Source organism: Rhipicephalus sanguineus, chromosome 1 (assembly GCF_013339695.2).
Source record: "Rhipicephalus sanguineus isolate Rsan-2018 chromosome 1, BIME_Rsan_1.4, whole genome shotgun sequence".
In the NCBI taxonomy this organism is placed as follows: Eukaryota; Metazoa; Arthropoda; class Arachnida; order Ixodida; family Ixodidae; genus Rhipicephalus; species Rhipicephalus sanguineus.
In genome coordinates, this window is record NC_051176.1 from 26,103,629 (window position 1) to 26,123,874 (window position 20,246).

Below are 20,246 nucleotides of genomic sequence, written 5' to 3' on the forward strand. Positions count from 1 at the left end.
TTTACTGTGTATACATACTTTACGACTGCACCCTCCCCAACCGAAGCTTTACTAGTGTTACGTTCTGTTATGGGTGAAAACAATTACTTAACTGAAAACCAGGCCAGGGAAAGCAGTATGATGCCCTGTAATGTAGGAGAATGCTGCTGTCGCAGTGTTTAGTGTTGAGCTGAATTTAATGAGAAAGGACAGCAATGTAGGTCATCTGTGGATGCTTGCAGACCATAATTGTGTTGTGCTCATTTTGTTATCGCAGGAAGCATCTTCAAAAAGCAGTGCTACAAGGATGTGAGCAGCAGTTTCCCTTGAACGAACGGACCAAATTCATGGAAGCCACGCGCCTGCTGCTTCTGGCCTACACAAACATGCAGCCACCATAATAAAGTCCTTGCAAAGGTATGTGACATCCCTATGCTGCATGGATTGAGCATGTTAATTGCCTGTTTACTTCCTGTTTACAAGTGCACTTCCTTGTAATGTATGTTTAAATTCTCTTAAATGGCCAGTCAGCAGGCTCTCACCACTTTTTGTTACACCTCCCAAACAATCTCGCTAATTCGCACAGAGGGCCGCAGCAATCACATTGTGCGAATATCACAGACATTCCACTTCTAAAAACAATAACCGCGCCTCTTCTTCAGCGCTTGACCAGTCCTCTTTGCCAGCGAAGTGGTGTAATGTTACCTATGAGCAACGTTAAGTAACGCTGATTGTCGAATAGTCCTCTGCAATGTGAAACGGCATTTTGGCTCTGCATGATGCAGTATTGGCTCTGTGGTTGTCACAGTTTTTGCGAATTTGTTTATCTCGCCAGTGCTTTGAACTGTGCTTCCTCACCGCACCGCTCTGGCACAGTGGCACATCGAGGAAGCCCCTCTTCACGATGGTGAGGCTGAGCGAGAAACTGAAACCAGCTGGAATGTTTGTTTATTCCCCTGTGACTTCATTATTACAACACTTAATCAAAAAATTCCTGTGGCAACATGTTCACATTTTACAAGCAGGCAGTTGTCACAAATTTTGGACTCCGGGGTTGTTTAGTGACCCTTTAGCTTTAACTTATGAATGGTAAATTCACACATCACGTGGCCTTCTTGCTTTATTTTTTGCAATGATCATTTCTAAAATAGAATGTCAGCTTCTGTGAGTGGTAATTTATACATTTATCATACAAAACTTCCTGGTATATTCAATAAGTGCCATTATGGATTTTTCATGGCACCCGAGCCACCATCTTTTTGCCCTGTGGCAGCTACTTGGAGGTTCACTGCTCGGGCGTTGGCGTCAGCACGCTGGTTCCCAGTCACATAACCAGCGTGCTGACGCTAACACCCGAGCAGTGAACTTCCAAGTAGCTGCCACAGGGCAAAAAGAAGATGGCTCGTGTGCCATGAAAAATCCATAATGGCACTTATTGAATAAACCAGGCTCCACCTTCGCCGGGAGAATTTCTTTGCACTAATAGAGTTTTTCATTAATTCATTCATTGGAAGTTCACTGCTATGCTGCTTTGTTTAACTGATATCTTTTCAATCAATGCGTTTCACAGTCCAGGGTGTTTGGTGCATTTGCATCTTGAGGTGCTTAATATCATACAAGTAATTGATTTTTTTCTGTCTTCTAGTGTTTACTTTTCAGCTATTTAACTGTGGTTTTCTGAGCAATATGTAGACAGGAACATCGATTCTGCTAAGCTTTGGTTCGAAAAGAGACGCTGAACAGGAGTTCCTTAGGTGTATGCCTTGAGCACCAGCCCTTTGGATTACAGAAATATCTAAACTGCATAATGTCTGTAGCTCTTTGATTAATTGCATGTCTTTCTTCAACCTACAGCTCTTTCCATAATCCTTAACTTTAACCTACATTACCAAGTGAACATCCCCCGCCGTAATACAGTGGTTATAATGGTCAGCTGCTCATCTGAAAGGTGCGGGTTCGATCTTTGGTGCAGTGGTTGCACTTTCGATGGAGGTGAAAAATCCTAGAGGCTCGTGTGCTTTTAAAATGACGTTCTTATTACAGAACCCCACTGTTATTATTACATCAGCAATGAACAGAGTGGTAATTCTAGATTGTATACATATTTAGTATAACAGACAGCTGAGCTAGTTGGTAGGTATTCATGTTAAAAAGGCAGGGCATGCAAACATGGACACAAGAAAGAAGTCAAGACACCTCTAACGCCAACTGAAAAGGTGGATAGGGGCACAAAATATAGTAGACAAAAAACTTATCTGCGCATGCCCAGGCAAGAGGCGATGCCTATCAATCTGGCACACGCGATAGCCTACGTGAGAGATAACTGCTGAAGCACTTGATTTCTTCTTTCTGCTTGTTAATCGATGGTTGGCTTCCTTGTGCACTGGCATTATCGAGATGCCAGGCCTCGACCACTGGACGCATTTCTTTATTCATGTGCTTGTGCAAAACTGTGCATTCATTGAATTTTGGCGTCCATTTTACACTCTCAACAATGTAAAGATAGATTAGGTGATGAGCCTCCGGTGTGTCCTGACTTTTTCTTGTGACCATGTTTGATGCCCCATCTTTTTAACGTGTATTCATATAGCGGGTAAGAGAAATAGGTTCTCTGGTGAGTTATTTGGAAAGTATGTTTAGGGCGAACACCAAAATAGCAGTGTAAATAAATTTAAGCGATGAAGACATCGGGCTGGATTAGAAAACGATATAATGGCAAAATATAGCCGCTTGCTGTTTGCTTATACTCGTCTCAGTTTTTTGTCTCATATGCTTTGACAATGACCAGGTGTCATGTTGGATGCTACTAATTGGTTATGAGCCATACATAGACAAAGCAGCGGCTGTTTGGACGCTTTCTAAACAGCTACCTCATTGGGCGAGACAAGTTAATTTGGGTTACGTGAGGCATGCTAGAAAAAGTGAACTTGTTCCCAATGCTTTTGTTTTACTGGCAGACATTCTACACAAACTTGCCCAAAGGCGGAAGGAAGGCACGCACAGATGGACACATAGAAATTATGGGGCTGCCATAGCTGTGAATGAGTATTAACCTGTGAGTGTGTCTTAATCTTTTTTGCTGAAGCCTTTTATTTTGGCTGAACATTCTTATCGATGCTTTGTATTCCCTGATTTGTAGTGCAATACTGTTACAGCCTAATGTTGCACCCTGTTGCTTTCACAGCTGCATTGCACAGCAGAACACTTTAGTCTGGTACAAGGCCCAAAAAGTTCCACCTAGATGACCCAATCGCAGCAGCCCATTGCTTCCGCAATCAATCCATTAGTGTTAAAAAAAAACACAATACCCGGAGCACAAGAAAAAGGAAGACGAAACAGTGCTGTGCTCGTGTGCTCAGTCTTCTGCACTGCTTTGCTTTCATATGCCGTACCAACGCACCGAAGCGTCCACTTTAGCTTATTTAGTAATCCAGCTCATACACTTGGTAGTGCTCTTCAACGGCAGGATTACCGCATATCTGGCTTGTGAAGTCAATCTAAAGTGCATGCCTATTGGTGTAGACTTCTGTGCATCCACCATTGAGATGGAAATGCAGCTGTGTTCAATTATTGTAGCCAGTATAGCTCGTGAATGGAATTTGGAGCTGTGACACCAACACTTTTAGAGGGGGTGAGTTACTAAATTAGTGTGTATTTTTCTATGTTTGCTGTTCTAAAACATAGTTGGTTAAAATTAGTCCAGACTTTACGCTATCTCTTAACATATGACCTTCCGTGCTGTTTGAAGGCATCAAATCTTATGAAATACATTGTGCCTTTGTGTGTGTGCCAAACGTTAGGACTCATTACACTAGAGATAGATAAAAATAGGTCAGAGGTTAAGGTAAGTTTTTCACAATCAACTTCTTGTGGGCAGTTATTCAGAGCAGGGGTTTGAAGTAATTTAGCAATACAATCAGTTTAGTGCTTCGTTTTAGTGTCTCACAGTGCACACTGTTTTATTTTTGTACCTATATGGGTCATTTCACGCCAGTGTGCCAGGTCGTTTCTTGACCATTTCCAATATTTCGAAAAACTGATGCTGTTATGTTTCAATGTGGGAAATCAGGTAGTATGCGAGGGATTATTGGTCAGCTGCTTGCTCCTAAAATAGATCACGTGCTACGTGACGCCAAAATAGGCAGAAAAAAGAGTGTTCCACACTCGCCGCCATGGCTGCAACTGGCGCTGACTAACACTCCTAAGTTTAAATCCACATATATACCCTATAAGGAGGACGGGGAGATGACCGCTGCCGTATCTCAGTGGTAGAGCATCGGACGCGTTATTCGAAGGTCGCAGGTTCGGTACCTGCCGGCGGCAAGTTGTCTTTTCGTCCACTTTACTTTCTTCACATTTATATTCTAATTACTGCTAATAACACCCCCTATACTTTCCTTGGCATTGCTGTCTGTTAGTTCTCACTAATATTGTGTATAACAAAGAAAAACGAGCCCTTAAAAGTAATCTTTCCTTCATTCATATCGAGGGTCTCGTTCTGGCAGACATGATGCCTTCAGGTAGTATGCGAGGGATTATAGGTCAGCTGCCTGCTCGTAAAATAGATCACGTGCTACGTGACGCCAAAATAGGCAGAAAAAAGAGTGTTCCACACTCGCCGCAATGGCTGCGACTGGCGCTGACTAACACTCCTCAGTTTAAATCCACATATATACCCTATAAATAGGACGGGCAGATGACCGCTGCCGTAGCTCAGTGGTAGAGCATCGGCCGCGTTATTCGAAGGTCGCAGGTACGGTCCCTGCCGGCGGCAAGTTATCTTTTCGCCCACTTTACTTCTTCATATTTATATTCTAATTACTACAAATAACACCCCCTATACTTTCCTTGCCATTGCTGTCTGTTTGTTCTCATTAATATTGTGTATAACAAAGAAAAACGAGCCCTTAAAAGTAATCTTTCCTTTAATGTGGGAAGTAATCGTTCAAGCGCTATTTTGGGGGAAGGAATTTCGTGATGCAGCAAAGACCTTTCAAACTTTGCATGCAGAAATGAAGCAGTGTCAGGCAAATTAATTGACGCATGATTATTGCTTCGAGCTATTACTATAAAGCATTTGTTTCTTTAACATGGTCACCAATCTTTCATGACTATGATAGTCGGATTTATTTTCATTTCAATTTATGCTTTTTTGCATTCGTGAGGAAACATTGCGAAATGCAGCATTTTTAAGTATATTCTAAAAAAGACTGAATGTTTCATGTGAAATATATTCGCAGTATAAGTTAAGTGCATTTACCAAGGGTTCAGAATGGTGCTGGAAAAAAGACGCAGAAATGTCTTTAAAATTGACACTTGGAAGAAACAGCGTTTGAACCCCTATTGCGGGTTCTCTTTCACAATGTGGCATTCTAAGCAAAAATATCGCCTACTCATCATAGTCTGGTTTCCTCTTGTGATAATTTACACAAAGTTTTTAAGGTGTAATATTATCTTCAAGTAAAAAATAAATGTTTCAAATGAAAAATAACAAGGCTCTGTGAAGTTTCTTGGAGCTTTGCCTTCACTGCATATTACATCACTGTTCTTGCACGGTATTTTAGACAGGAGTATTGCTTAAATCTGCAACGTTTGGACTTGCACTCTATGAGCACAGGGGCACCCGCGTGAATCCTGTGCCAATGCGCTGTGCAGCGACGGTGAAGGAACGAGACTCTTTGTGCAGGCTAGGGATTATTGACTTCAGTAAATTTCTTCTTGCTTACAACCAAGCAGTGTAGTTTTTAATGGCATATAAATTGCCAGCAAAGTATACCACACAAAAATGTCTTGTCGACAATTCTGCTTGGAATGCAAATGGCGAAAGTTAAGCTGCAATATGGGTCAAAAAGCTATTTTTTCCAACTCTGTTACAGTCTGGGTGCAACGTTTATTTTTATTTTGTTTTCACAGTAGTTTTATGACAAAGTGGATATCTATTTACTTATTTATTTATTACTTGACAATACTGCTGACACCAGTAAACAGTATTGCAAAGCGGGCTACAATGATAACTTACACATAAAATGATCGTGCTAAGCGAGAACAGGAGCATAACATATACAAACGTCTATACAACCATCTTGAGGAAAATGATAAGGGAACAGCACAAAATACAAAGGCGATGAACTTTAGACAATTATTTGTGAGTATTCCATAGGAAAGAATTGTTCTTTCCCCTGATAAATGTTAACATTAAAACTTCAGCATTTTGCCACGTTTCCTTATAGCTGAAAAAATGCAACTTGAAATGCAAATTAATAAACTATTTTAGCTATGAAACACTGCCACCTTCAGATTAAAGAAAGATTTTGCATTAAAACGGGAACATACAGCGCTGGAGACGGGACGAAGAAAGAACAACATACGAGGGTGCTGTCGCCCTCGTCTAGATTTTTTCCGTACCGTGTCCAGCGCTCTTTGTTCCCGTCCTAATCATGTACTAACCAGCCCAGTCACTTGCTCTCCTGAAATATATTGCACTAATTGCTCAAAGCAATAACTTTGTATAAGTTATCTTGCATGACACAGTTTCACATCTGTAGATGGATGGATGCTATGGGTGTCCCCTTTAAAGCGAAGCAGTGACATGCAAGTGGCCACGCTCAATTTTTGAATTTGCTTGATGCCTTTCCTACCTGAATTAAATTTATTTCCTTGAAAGGAACTGAAAATTGGTAGCTTATCTCTCGGCGTTATACATAAGGACCCTTGTTTTGTGCAAGTTTGTTTTTGGCGGTTCGCCCTGCTTTTCCACTACCAATCCTCCATCTGCCTTTTACTAATTTCTCTTGCGGAGATGTTCATCTTTATCAAGCTTTCTCGAAACCTAGGGCTTCATGAGAGCTAGTTTCCAACACGCGCATGGGTGGACATTTTTTACATTTATTTAAAAAGTGCTCCGTCATTTCCATATCTCTCTCACAACCAGTGCATGTGACGCTTACTTACGGGATCTCACTTTATGACTGCATATTCTAAGGCAAGATGACCTCGCTTCAAACATAGCACTAGCTTATCATAATATGCTTCCCTCCTTACTTCGTCCTTATCCTTCCGATAGTTATTCAGAGCTGTTCTTTTTTAGTATTTGCTATCCATTAAATCTTCTCCACCTCTCTGACATTGCGCCCAACGCTTATCGTGCACTAACTTTAATGCACGCTCTCAGCATCACCAAATTTTGTCCTGGAAATTATCACTTGACTACAGGTATGATCTTTTAGCAGCATGATCTTTTTCAACAGCAAAGTAGTTAAATGAAAAACAACCTTGTATACTTCAAATGGGGATGACTAATTCATACCTTGTTTATTAGGTTAACCTCTTTCAATTTCCTTATGCTTGTTCTTTGTGTTGTGCTTGCCTCAAGGTTTGTAGTCTTTATGGATCTAGTATAATAAAAGAGTTGAAAAGCCGGTCACCTGCTTATGACACTGCAGCTTAGGTATTGCACCCACTATCATTGACATAGTAACATTTGGTAGAGTTGAGGTTCGTAATGAATGTAACGAGATTTACAGCTAATTAAAAAATTGTTGAAGAACGAATGTTGCTGGAGCTAGTGATTCGACAAGAGGACTCGTATTTATAGGGGCAGCGAATCCCATCAAGGTTACTACCACATCTTAGACACATCATTTTGTTGAAGCACTGGCTCCAACAACACGCTTTGTTCAGTGGTTTGACATTCATTCAAGCCACCATCTTCAGCTCAACTTCTGTCGCGTTAAGATATACAGGATATACAACTGTCATGTTGTGTTCTGATAAAAATCAAAAGCTGTTCACAGCAAGCCCTGCGTCTCAATTTAATGCTCACCCTTTACGTTTGCGCTTTAATCTTTGTCACCTTCAGCCTTATTATAAATCCACTGCAGCAGTAGCCCTTCGCAGTGGTCTACAATTTGCCTCGTCTTCTGCGAGCTGATTCCATTTTATACATGCGCAATTCTTCATTTCTTCACCCACGTAACTCTCGGCCTTCTCGGCAGCATGAAGTTGTTACAAAGAAATGTAACTGTTAAGACTTTTGCTACGACATCATGACAATATTTGAATAGAATTGGTTATGCACGTCCATAAATACTCTTGCAGCTAGAATGTAGTGTGTTTAACCCTCAATTATTGTGTACTCTAGCAATAAGTCTTCGTGAAATCATGCTGCTTGTTCTTCATATGATCAGAACGAGGCCAGAAATATCTGCAAGGTACCGTTTCTGCCTTTTTGATTTCTGAAACAGTTATGCTACGTGAGGTCATGTACACATGCACCATGGCAATGTTTAAATGGGTATAAGTTCTGAACATTGCTGTTGCTCCAGGTGTTTTCTTTCACTTCCTTTTCAGACGTACAGAAAGGAGCGAAGTGGAGCTGTCCATGGGCCGTGCACACAGTTTCATATGCGGGCTTGCAACACCTTTGACAATTATGTTCCTGAATACATCTGCCAAAGGGGCATTTAAAGAAGCATGTAGGAATGTACCTCATAGTTTATTTGGCATGAAGCAGCAGGCATGCTTCACTCATCTGCAAGTTCACACAGTACAGTGCATATACACATGGCATGCTACCCCCACATCTACCAGCTCGGGATGTGTAGCTTGATTGTAAAATGTTTACTTTGACTTAACACAACAATTATTAACAAAATGACATGAAAATTTTTCCACCCATGCAGGCGACATTCTCAGTATACGCTCGCAACAAATAAGCGCAGTTCAACCGGTCCACTGGTCGCACATTTCCTTGTAAACATCTGGTAGGGGGCCGCTGTTGTTGTTGCAAGCCAATGCACCACAATAAATGAACCATGATTATAAGATTTTTTTTCCTCCCGCCTTTGTACACGAGGCAGCCACATCGAATTGATTAGGTCGAAGTTATGCTTTGTCATTCAGCATCATTCAACAAGCTGTTCAGTCTTAGAACACGTTGCATAGGTGGTTTTCGCAACATCCTCTTTGTGTTCATTAATCTTCGATCACCTTCTTCCAGCAGTTTCGCCTACGCAAGTCGTGTCGCAATCCCCACACTGTACTTTGTAAGTGAACCCAGTATAATCTTCGGCGGTTTTTGTGTATACCTCGTCCTTAGGACATATGTTCACAAAGCCCAAAGACCGCACACCTGCAGATAATTAGAGCAGGGTCATCTATAGAGTACGATGCGGGGATCACGACACCACTTACATCGGCGAAACGGGCAGGAAAAGGCCAAATATGTTCAAAGAACACAAAGGGGGGATGTTGCTAAAGCCACCCAGCGCATTTTAAGACAGCTTGTTGAACACTTCTAGACGGCAGGCAGGGGCGTAGCCAAGGGGGGGGGGGGGTTGGGGGGGTTCAACCCCCCCCCCCGAAATTTTTCAGTTTTGCTTGTGTATATATACACTCACACACACACACACACAAACGCACGCGCGAACATACATAAAGTATGGTTGAACCCCCCCCCCCCCCCCCCCGAAAAAAATTTCTGGCTACGCGCCTGACGGCAGGTTATAGCTTCAACCTAAACAATGCGACGATGCTGGATCAGGAACGAAGGCGGGAGAAAAGAAAACTATTGGAATTATGGTTCATACGTCACGAAGCATCTGCTTGAAACAACAACCACAGACCCATACCGAACGTGTACGAGGGCGTATGTGGCTACTGGACTGGTCGACCACCGCTCACTTGTTACCAGTGTATACTGAGACTGCCACCTGCATAGGTGGCACAGCAATTCTATGTGGTTTTGTTCATAAAAAGAAAGTATTTTCATATTTTGCAAACAGATTTTATGGTGCAGTTGTGGTATAAAACCATTATTTTGCAATAAGGCAAATGTGCCGTAATATATTGGACAATATGGGCGGACTGTTCTGCAGTATCTTAACGCACGAAGTACGTAAGAAGACTTTCTCTGAAGGAAATTGTATTCTGGTCACGGAATAGTGCTCGCATTCAAACAAAGTGACGGAGTGCTTTGTCTTATCTGTGCTAACGAAAGCACTTCGTAAGAAGACTCGTTTTTACAGAAATCGTTTAATTAGGATCACGGAAAAATGCTCGGCAGCGCTATACCTTCAGCTTTGTCCGTGAACAGGGGCCACATTTTTTGCAGTGTATATGTAGGAATGCCTTTGTAGCTTTGAGAGTTAAATTTACATTTATATATTTTTGAATATCTCAAGCTTTTAAAAGTTTTTGAAACTGGAATGAGGCCACCACCTGCCAGTTCGGCTGCCTTATAATCTTGTGCTACAGTGCCTGGGAAGCACTTAGCCGCGATGGCAGCGTACCTGTGTATTAAACAAGCCTGCTGCAGTTTTCGCAATGAATAACATGAAATTCCGGATGGTTTTTTTAATGGTTCAACGCACAAAAAGGGATGCTTCGCATCTAAAAACACGTTCACGTACACACAAATAAGGCACAAAACAAGCCCTGGTGTCTTCCTTATGTGTGCGTGAACGTGTTTTTTGTGCCCTGCTTTATCAATATTATGCCTCAACCGCTGGGCGATCAGCATACACGAAAAATGCTTTATTAGTGAGTCCTCTTAAGATGGAAGACAGTGAGGGTTGGTATGAATATGGAGCCATAAAGGCTTTTCAGTGTGTTCCGCATTAAGGCCAGCCCCGCCAGCCAAGGAGCCCCAAAAAGGGGTGTCGCCGGATCTATAAAATAGCTGTAGTTTATCATACTTGCAAGCTTTTGCAGCGCGCGACAGCCCAGGCGTCAACACTTATAGTTTATCACTGTACCCAAATATGGTAACACGACCATGCATGCAAAATTGTTCTCCGGGAAAACTGAAGTAAAAAGAAGTGATGAGAGTACAGCAACGATTGAAAGTGAGAGATTAGGAGAGGGGGGTAAACCAAACAGCCTTTCCCCCGGGTAGGCCAGTCCGGTGGTATCGTCTATGTGACCCCAAGGCCAACGAAACGTGTTGCTTCTACCTTAAAGGTCCAACACCACGGCTTGAGCACAATCCCCAGGATCCCCTTTCGCCCGACATGGCTCAAGGACGCGCGGATAGGTGGGGAGGGAACACCTCATTCCACATCAGCTCGCGTATGCGGTGGTGGTACTCACCAAACGCCTGCCGAAGCAGAAGCCCCTGCAGGGATGGAATGCGTGCGTGTGCACTACACGGCCGCAGTTAGGACACCACTTGATTGACTGCGCAATGCAGTAACGCCTATACATAAGAACAGCTCGGTTTTCCCGCATCGCTGTGGTCTTCATAACGGCTTTATAAATATTATTATGGGCGTAAGTAGGCTTGTGTAATCCAGTTGAAATTCGATTTAACGAAGTGATGAGGACGCCCGAATTATTTCGTTAAATGGGGAATTCCCTAGAAGGATTGAGTGCTGGGCGAGTTGGTAATTCATGATGAAAGCAAATAGCGCGAAAAAACGTAAGACAAGACGTGGCAAGGGAGTTGTATATCAGGTGCCTTTCACGTGCGGTAAATACTATATAGGACAAACAGGCCGCTGTCTGAATGCGCGCCTGCAAGATCACCGTCGATCTTTGAATGGGCAGCCGGTGGTCTAATTTGGCCCTGCACTGCCATGAGTGTAGGTGTACTCCTCGCTTGTCTGACGCGAAAGTGCTCACACGTCATAAGGACCAGACGGCACGTGAGCTCGTTGAGGCTTTTTTCATTTTGAAAGCTGGAGATGACTGTGTGGCAAAGCCTTCCCTTGCGTTAAATAAGGCAGAGATAACGTACCTGGATGCGCACATCTAAGGTTTTCGGTTGTGTTCGTGGTGACCATGTGGTTTGGGCTTCATATATATTTTCGTCTTTCTAATAAAAGTTCAGTTGTTAGTATGGGCTTGTGCTGTAGCCTTATTCGTCTTGTCTTACGTTTTTTCGCGCTATTTGCTTTCATCGGGAATTCCGTAAAATCGAGAAAGTAATTCTCGGTCCTTGGAAATTTTAAAGTGTAAAGTAGCGGCTACCACGGCAGTGTTTCTGTCGGCAACCCATAACTGCATGTCCGAAAAGTCCGCGAGGGTGGTCCAGATATAAGCGACACCATGTCTGGGCAATGCAGGCCCGGTATATGGTCACGTGGAGTCATGACCTCCTACCGATATGCCATGACGCGGAGAACGAATGCAGTGACTGTGTGAGAGAGAAGGGAGGCGTCCCATCAACGATGAAATAACCAAAGCAACCACTGCTGCATCCGGTACGCTACCGGCTGCTTGCCGAGTCCGTTGTTCGTGCATTGTCGCGGCGTGCTGCCTCGTCAAAGCAAAGCTAGCACCGTCACTACATGGCATCTAGATGTTTTAAACGCGATGGTGTTGGAGCGCCTGTCACGGTCAAATAAAAACCTGTCACTATCAAAAATACAAAGAAAGCACCACTTTTCATTCAGTTATTTCAGGAAAATCTTGGCTAAATTGGCGTGAACAGAACAAGCTGGATATTACGAGCTACATGAAGATAAAGAATAACACGTACGCGTTCTCACAGACATGGTTAACTCATTCGCAACGACTAATCTTTTGCTTCATACTCTTGGCTGCATTATAGAAGTACCCGCCACGGTGGTTTACTGGTTATGGTGCTGGACTGCTGACCCGAAGGTCGCGGGATCGAATCCCGGCCGCGGCGGTCGCGGGCTCGGTGGAGGCGAAAATGCTTGAGGCCCGTTTGCGTAGTTTAGGTGCACTTTAAAGAACCCCAGGTGGTCGAAATTTCCGGAGCCCTCCACTGCGGCGTTCCTCATAATTATATCGTGGTTTTGGGACGTTAAACCCCAACAATTATTATACTACGTATTACAAGCTTCGCGATTTATGTGACCTGATGTCAGGCTTCCAAACGAGGAAACGGTGGAGGCTGCAAATGATGAGAAATTATTCACCAAGGAATGCCTCTGCAGCCTCGACAAGAGTCCAACGCAGTCTTCGTCAGGCCCCTGGATTAATTTTGCCAAGGCTGCCATGACGAACCTTTTGTCGAAACATTGGCCCTGGGGACATTCCCTATTCAACGATTTGTCATGGCTGACTATCATGGCTGCATTCTACAGCCATCACTGCGTATCTTTAAGCATTGTTTTTTTTTTCGTGTGACCATCGTTCACGTGACATTTATTTCCTCCTGAAATTAATTTTGAAAATATAATCTCACAATGACGACCACTGGACCAGGGATTGTGTTGGAGCTAGATGGAATAACGCGCTTCTGCTTATATTAAGCAGCTGCAATATTGAAAGATGAAGGACGGTAAAAAGAATATTGGCGATGTGCCTCGCCTGGGCTTGCTTAATGCTCTTGAGTCTCTTTCATTTTTATAATTGCAAGAATGAATGCTTCCTTTCACATAATAAACACGGAACAAGGTGCTGCAGGGTAATAATTGTCACATGTTCGAAATCTCTACAGCGATAACAGTAATTGACGTCCTCACGTGGACAGGAACTTACGGATACAAAACGCGAAACTATAAATGCACTAAGTACATACACATAAGTGTTTCCAGGGTGTGTCTCTCTGCTGTTCTGTGCCACTCTTTGTTATAGCAGCTTTGGACATGAGTCATCTGTAAATGCGGACCTCTTCAGTGAATTCACGCCGCCTACATCGGCTAGAGATCACGTGCGAACGCAGATGTACATAGCTTACCGGACGTAGTCGTGGCGGCAGTAGACGCTTCCGTGTCGCACGAAGCACGACGGCTGCCGGTCCAAGGGTGTCCCACACACGCAGCACCGCAAGCAGCGCGCGTGCCACGAGCTGTCGCTCACACGCAGCAAGAACCGGTCGGCGATGAGCTCCCCGCACGCGCTGCACAGCTCCGCCTCGCTCTGCGACACAACAGGTGTTGACACGCTTGCAGAGAGGCATATATCCTTCCCGGAGAATTGTGGTCTTCGGGAACAGTGTGGCTTAGTTTCCGGTAGCCAGTGCTCTATATACAGGGTGTTTCAAGAAATGTGTCCAACCTTCTCAAAAAATCAGGAAAATGCGATATTTGACTGCTGCCTTCAGAAGTGGTTTTTCTGTAGTGGCAGGGATTTTAAGATGGTTAAAGAAATTATTTGGGACTGTAATTAAAAACGTTAAATTAATTAACTTTTTAATTAGCGGAGGTAGGTGGTTGTGTCAAATAGGAGAATCGAAGTTCTTCATGCCAGAAACCCAACCCAACTTTGAGATTTCGAAAAAGTGGCTTCTAGTAATAATTACGAAGTAATGAAATTCAACCAAATTCAATGGCGAAACCTAAACAGAAACATGGAAGAACGGAACTGCCATATTCTTCTGAGACGTCCAAAATGAGTGAATGACTTTTTCTGTAGCGCTAGGCATCTTAAGATGGTTAGACACATGACTTCAGGCAGTAATTAAGAAAGTTAAATTCATTAACCTTTTAATTAGTGGAGTTAGGTGACTGTGTCAAATTGCGGAATTGAAGTTCTTCGTGCCAGAAACCCATCCCAACATTGAGATTTCGAAAAAGCGGCCTCTAGTAATAATTATGAAGTAATGAAATTCAACCGAATTCGATGGCTTTCGCTGTTGAAAGCCGTTGCATTTGGTTGAATTTCATTACGCCACAACAATTACTAGAGGACGCTTTTTCGAAATCTGAAAGCTCGGATGGGTCCCTCGCATGAAGAACTTCAATTCTCCCATTTGACGCAATCACCTAACTCCACTAATTAAAAAGTTAATTATTGTAACTTTCTTAATTACTGTCCTAAATGATGCCCTTAACTACCTTAAGATTCCTGCCGCTACAGAAAAAGCAATTCTGAAAGCCCCGAGCAAATATCGCATTTTCCTGATTTTTTGAGAAGGTTGGACACATTTCTTGAAACACCCTGTATAGTCCCTGTTGCATAGGATTCTAAAAATCCTGCTTTTTTCAAATAATCTAGTAGCATTTCGTCGTCTTTTTTGATTTCTGGAAAATGTGTACGCTCTAAGAACATTTTATGATCATGGAGCGAATAAAGCTAGCCAGTTCGATTTTATTTATGCTTCAAAGCACGAGAGAAGAATGACGGACGGAAGCTGGGACGGCTTTATTAAGATTCTTGGCTTTCGTTTAGGTTTGCAATTAAGATTTTATTTACAACATTATTTTCTCTGAATGACAGCAAGGTGCAGAAAAAAGTTTTAGATGTGCTTATAGGCAGAACCTACATCCGTTGGAGCTGACGCATGAGTTACCCGAATATAACTGTTTAAGCTTCTGGATGGACGTCAGGTTGTGCTTCTCTAGGAGACATGTGTGCCCCGTTTTCTAGGTTTAAAATTAGGATTTCAAATAGAACATTATTTTCTCTGAATGAGAGCTATCTGCGGAAAAAGTGTGATGTGCTTATAGGCAGAACCTACATCTGTTGGAGCTGACGCATCAGCTACCCGAATATGATTGCTCGAAGTTTTCGGACTTCAGGCTCTGCTTCTCTAGGAAACGTGTGCTGATCTGTTGAACTGAGAAGCCAAAAACTACTCCTCTCTTTCCATTCGGCACAATCAAAATTAGTAAATAGCGAAATACCTATTTGTGCCTCGTCAGTGCCCTGGTAGTTCAGGTCCGCATTGTATGCAATGTTTTGTCGCCCAGGTTTATCAGCCGGGTATACGAAGGCTCTGGTGTCAGCTGTTCCGGAAAAGCTTTTAAAGCAAATCAAGCGTGTTGAAACTGACCGTGTACCGCGTGCGCCAGTCGAAAAAGAACAACAACAACAAAAAAAAAAGAACCAGAACTTCCGTACATAGATCATATGTCCCACAAAGTGCGGAAGGTGGGGTAACGTACTAGTATTAAGGTGGTGTTTTCCGCTCCGGGGGAGTTGTCCAAGCTTTGCTTCAAGCGGCAGTCGTAATCGTTGTTCTGTGCAACAGCGAAAGTAGCTTGAACCGTTATTCCTCTCTCTTGTTGGAAGAAATACGTAGGACAGAAATGACCGTCTAAGAGAGCGCCATAACGCGTAGAAAACGGCCCAGGGCCATCAGGGCATCCATTGCCATGATTGCGGTTGTGTTCCCTTCTTTGATAAAAGTGAGCTGCTGGTTAAGCATAATTCACAGTTGAAACGTGAAATAACTCACTAAGGCAGACTTCATCAGGAAGTTTACTAGCACGTGCGTCAGTACTCCTCCGATATACACTTAATCAGGCCCCGCTTAAAGTGCTAGATATAGCCAGGAAACCGGACATTTTTCGGTTGCTTTCCTGGATGCAGCCAGCATTTAACCAGGACCTGATTAAGAATGTAGATCTTTCATCTCGTGAAATATCTTCTCCTAACAGGCTTGAATGACATACTACTGTGCGCAGTGTTCGGTTGTACTATCTGCAACATAATCAAAGAATAATTCTGCAAATTTTGCTGCTTGTGGGGCAGGTAAGGGGCATATGTATATAGGCCGTCCTTCCTGTCCTATGAATAAAGTGTTGCAAGTCAGCGGTGTGTCGCCCTTCTTTGTCCCGAGCTTCTAGTGTTCCTTACAATTTATTTATTTGTTTATTTATTTATTTAGACTGCGATATTCTACAAGGTCTTGGCAGCGTGGTGCACAAAAACCGAAAAATAATAAGGGAAAACAATAAATGAGTTTGTTCGCACATACGCTTAAAAGAACAAAACAAACAGGCACGTGGCGTTTTTCCAACATTCTTAAAATCAAACAGACAATGAGTTAGCATGAGTAATAAAGGAAAAAATAAGAAACGCACGAAAAACATCTCAGCCAGACACGAAAATGCTTCCTACTGAAGGTGCGATTCAAATTGCGATAGTGGATCCTGTGTCACAGTTTTATCGGGCAATTTATTCCAATCGACTATCGTTCTAGGAAAGAAAGAATACTTAAAACAGTTGGCAGGTGTCGTGAATGGTGTTACAGCTAGTGAGTGTCTGCCTGGTATCGTGACCTGACGAATACGTATTGCACACGAATCTAACACACACGAGCCCTCCTGTAGCCACACGAGCCCTCCTGTAGTTTCTGAAGGCAACGGAATTGGGCGGCCGCCTGTGATACTCTGCGCTTTGCGTCTGTGTTGTGAAATGTGCCAACTGATGGTTTCTCTCTCTCTCTCTTGTACTCCCTTATTCCCCTCCCCATGTATAGGGCAGCAAACGGGGCATACTCTAGTTAACCTCCCTGCCTTTCCTGTATTCCGGCCCACCACGGTGGTCTAGTGGTTATGGCGCTCGACTGCTGAGCCCAAGGTCGCCGGATCGAATCCCGGCCGCGCCGCTGCATTTTCGATGGAGGCAAAAATGCTTGAGCCCCATGTACATAGAGTTAGGTGCACGTTAAAGAACCCCAGGTGGTCTAAATTTCCGGAGCCCTCCATTACGGTGTCCATCATAATAATATGTAGATTTGGCACGTTAAACCCGAGGTACGGTACGGTACGAAGAACTTTATTTAAAGATCCGGAGAAAGTGCCACCCTTTGGGGTGACACCGCGGGCCGGTCCCACGTGGGGACAGTTCGCGAAAAAAAATTCTTGTATTCCCTCTCTCTTAACCTTGAGTGATCTGTTTTTACCTGAGTAGACCACTATCCCTGTGTTTGAAGGAAAGTGGAAATCTTAGGGGCTCGTTTTCCTTTGTTATACACAATATTATTGACCACTAACAGACAATAATGCCCAGGAAAGTGTAGGGGATGTCATTAGTAGTAAATGTAAGGTAAATGTGAAGAAAGAAAAGTGGACGAAAAGATAACTTGCCGCGGGCAGGGACCGAACCTGCGACCTTCGAATAACGCGTCCGATACTCTACCAACTGAGATGCCGCGGCGGCCATCCCCCCGTCCACTTTATGGGTTATATATGTACATTTAAACGTGGGAGTGTCAGTCAGCGCCGCCAGATTCCAACCATTATTCGCTAGTTTTTAGTATGCGAGAGGGCGTGTATGCGTACAACGAATGCATAACCGTGACTATAAAATGTGCCTTGTGCAATATCACATTTAAAAACACGTGTTGTCGAGAAAAAGCAGCCTTTCAATTTGAGTCACATGCGATCTTGCAGTGCCGGTAGGAACTACAGCTACCGATAGCGTACGTAGCGATCTTTCTAGGGACCTTAGGGACCAGAGCTAGAGGCGATATGTGCGTGGAGCTGTTTGATTGCGCGCTGATATCCTTCTGTCTGCATTTAGACGACTCGTCACCAAGCTTACCAGTGAAGTTCTCCCGTTCAGCGGGGACCACATGACAATTTTATGCTTTGGGCATCTGTCTGTCTCCCAAATGTACTTGGAGGACGCTTCGCTTTCAAGAGGAGAACGCGTAATTGAGTATCGCCCTGTCACTCGCTCGCCGCGTTTCGCTTCTCCGTGGACTCCTTAACCGTGCCTCGAGGAAAAGCAATCAGAGAATGCAAGCCATGTTACCAAGTGCCCGCTACGTCATCGTCCTGCGTATTGAGCCAAGTATCCACTACGCCTCCGCAAGGCAATGCACGCGCCTGCATGCTTTGTTGGTGCTGATTAATTAGGCCTGAGCAGAGTGGGCCTCTAAAGCACCCACTCTTTGCGCAGTCTCCTGGTGGGATTCTGCCACGCAATATGACATGTGTCAACGCGACCAGCATAGTGTTTTCTTCAGAAACACCTCCAAGCACTGATGTAGCTATGTGGTAGAACACCACGCAGAAGGCCGATTACGGCTGGGACGCATGTTCTATTATCCTACTCGATTTATCGCTCACGGACCGCGCCAATTTTTCGCTCGAAGCCAACGACGCCGACGTGGACGCCGACAGCGGAAGTGCTGCGAAACGAACTCTTGTAACGCTATCGCGTTCGAACATTTGAGCCATGCTTCTGTAGACGTTTTTCACAAGTGGACTGGCAGTGAATGCCGCCCAAAGCTTTTTTTTTCTGCTTTATTGCGCACAAAACGTAGTCTTTCATTTTTAATGATGGAAGTGTCGGGGGAACCTTGTAGGGTTAATTTGCTGCACCTGTTGGTATTTTCAACGGCGAAGCTGCTTAAGCTATCGGTAACTTGTGCTGTCCAACGAAAATGAGCACGTGAAAAAGAGAGAGAGAAGAAAAAAGCAATGGAAAGAAAGAGGAAGATAAGAATAGAGAGACATAAAGGCAATGAAAAGACAGAGACCGGGGAAGGGAATAAAAAGAAAGAAAAGCGAGAAAGAGAGAGAAGCAAGGAAGCTCTTACTGGTGCCATCATTTTTTGCCTATCAGCGGAGTTTTTGTGTGGCAGATATCGGTTTCTGTAGTTTACACAGCGTGATATTGTGTAAAACAGTTTCACAAGAACGTTTGCTTGCTTTTTGCCCTTGTTTATGTACCAGGGCTTGGAGGAGAATTTCGAAGGATGCCCTTTGAATTTCTTGACCTGTTCCCACATGCGTTCGCAAGTGACGACTCAACGAAGAGTGATTAAAATAGTGCGCTACAGTTACTGGGACAGAAGAAGTTAGGGAGGACGCGCGTTTCGTAGCGCGTGTCCTCCCTAACTTACTTTGCCCCAGTAACTGTAGCGCACTAATTTAATAATGCAAAACCAACTAGCCCAATACCTCACTTTTCTCAAGGAGAAGTGTGTTTACCTAGAATGTTTTGGAGCTTGGCTCCGCATGGGTCGTGCATTTTTTCTGCATAAGGTTAATGAGATCAATGTAAGCTGGCTATCCACGAAGTGCGTCCTGCTCTGTTTTTTTTTTGCAGCTTCATACATTGCTCTCTATGACACAACTGCCGCTAAAAAGACCCACCACGCAGTAAAAACACACACACACGCACACACGCACACACACACACACACACACACACACACACACACACACACACACACACACACACACACACACACACACACACACACACATACACACACACACACGCACACACACACACACACACACACACACACATGAACACATAAACATGGCGCCCGTGCCGTGGTGTTTGTGCTTGTTTCCTGCGTTGTGCTTCTGTTTTGTGGCAGTCACGTCATATACCAAGTATTAACTACGACATAAACAATTCCTTCTGATACATTGCTCTGACCACCTGGGTGTAGAATAATTTGGATGTAGTGTAGAATAATGTGGCACAGCTCTTTCAGCTGCTGAGACTATACAATTAGTAATAATCTCAATTGTCACATTTACGCTTATCTGAAAACCTGCTCAAGTCGTTCCAGTTAGGAGAGGCTAGTCTGTCGGCTGCTAGAGATTACATTTTCCGACACGGCGCCACGTGCGGGTGATGGCGCGATGAGAGTTTTATTATGA

General features: G+C 43.7%; 1 protein-coding gene across 1 annotated transcript in view; it reads right to left on the bottom strand.

Annotated features, from left to right (window-relative positions):
• LOC119402536 (LIM/homeobox protein Awh) overlaps window positions 1-18,195 on the bottom strand; it is a 146,432-nt gene extending 128,237 nt beyond the window's left edge. Inside the window, exons 1-2 of the mRNA XM_049412099.1 lie at window positions 18,163-18,195; window positions 13,628-13,809 (exon numbers count right to left, since the gene is read on the bottom strand). Coding sequence (XP_049268056.1) covers window positions 13,628-13,809; window positions 18,163-18,195 — 215 coding nt within the window. The remainder of the gene's footprint in view (window positions 1-13,627; window positions 13,810-18,162) is intronic.
• Window positions 18,196-20,246: the final 2,051 nt, after the last annotated feature.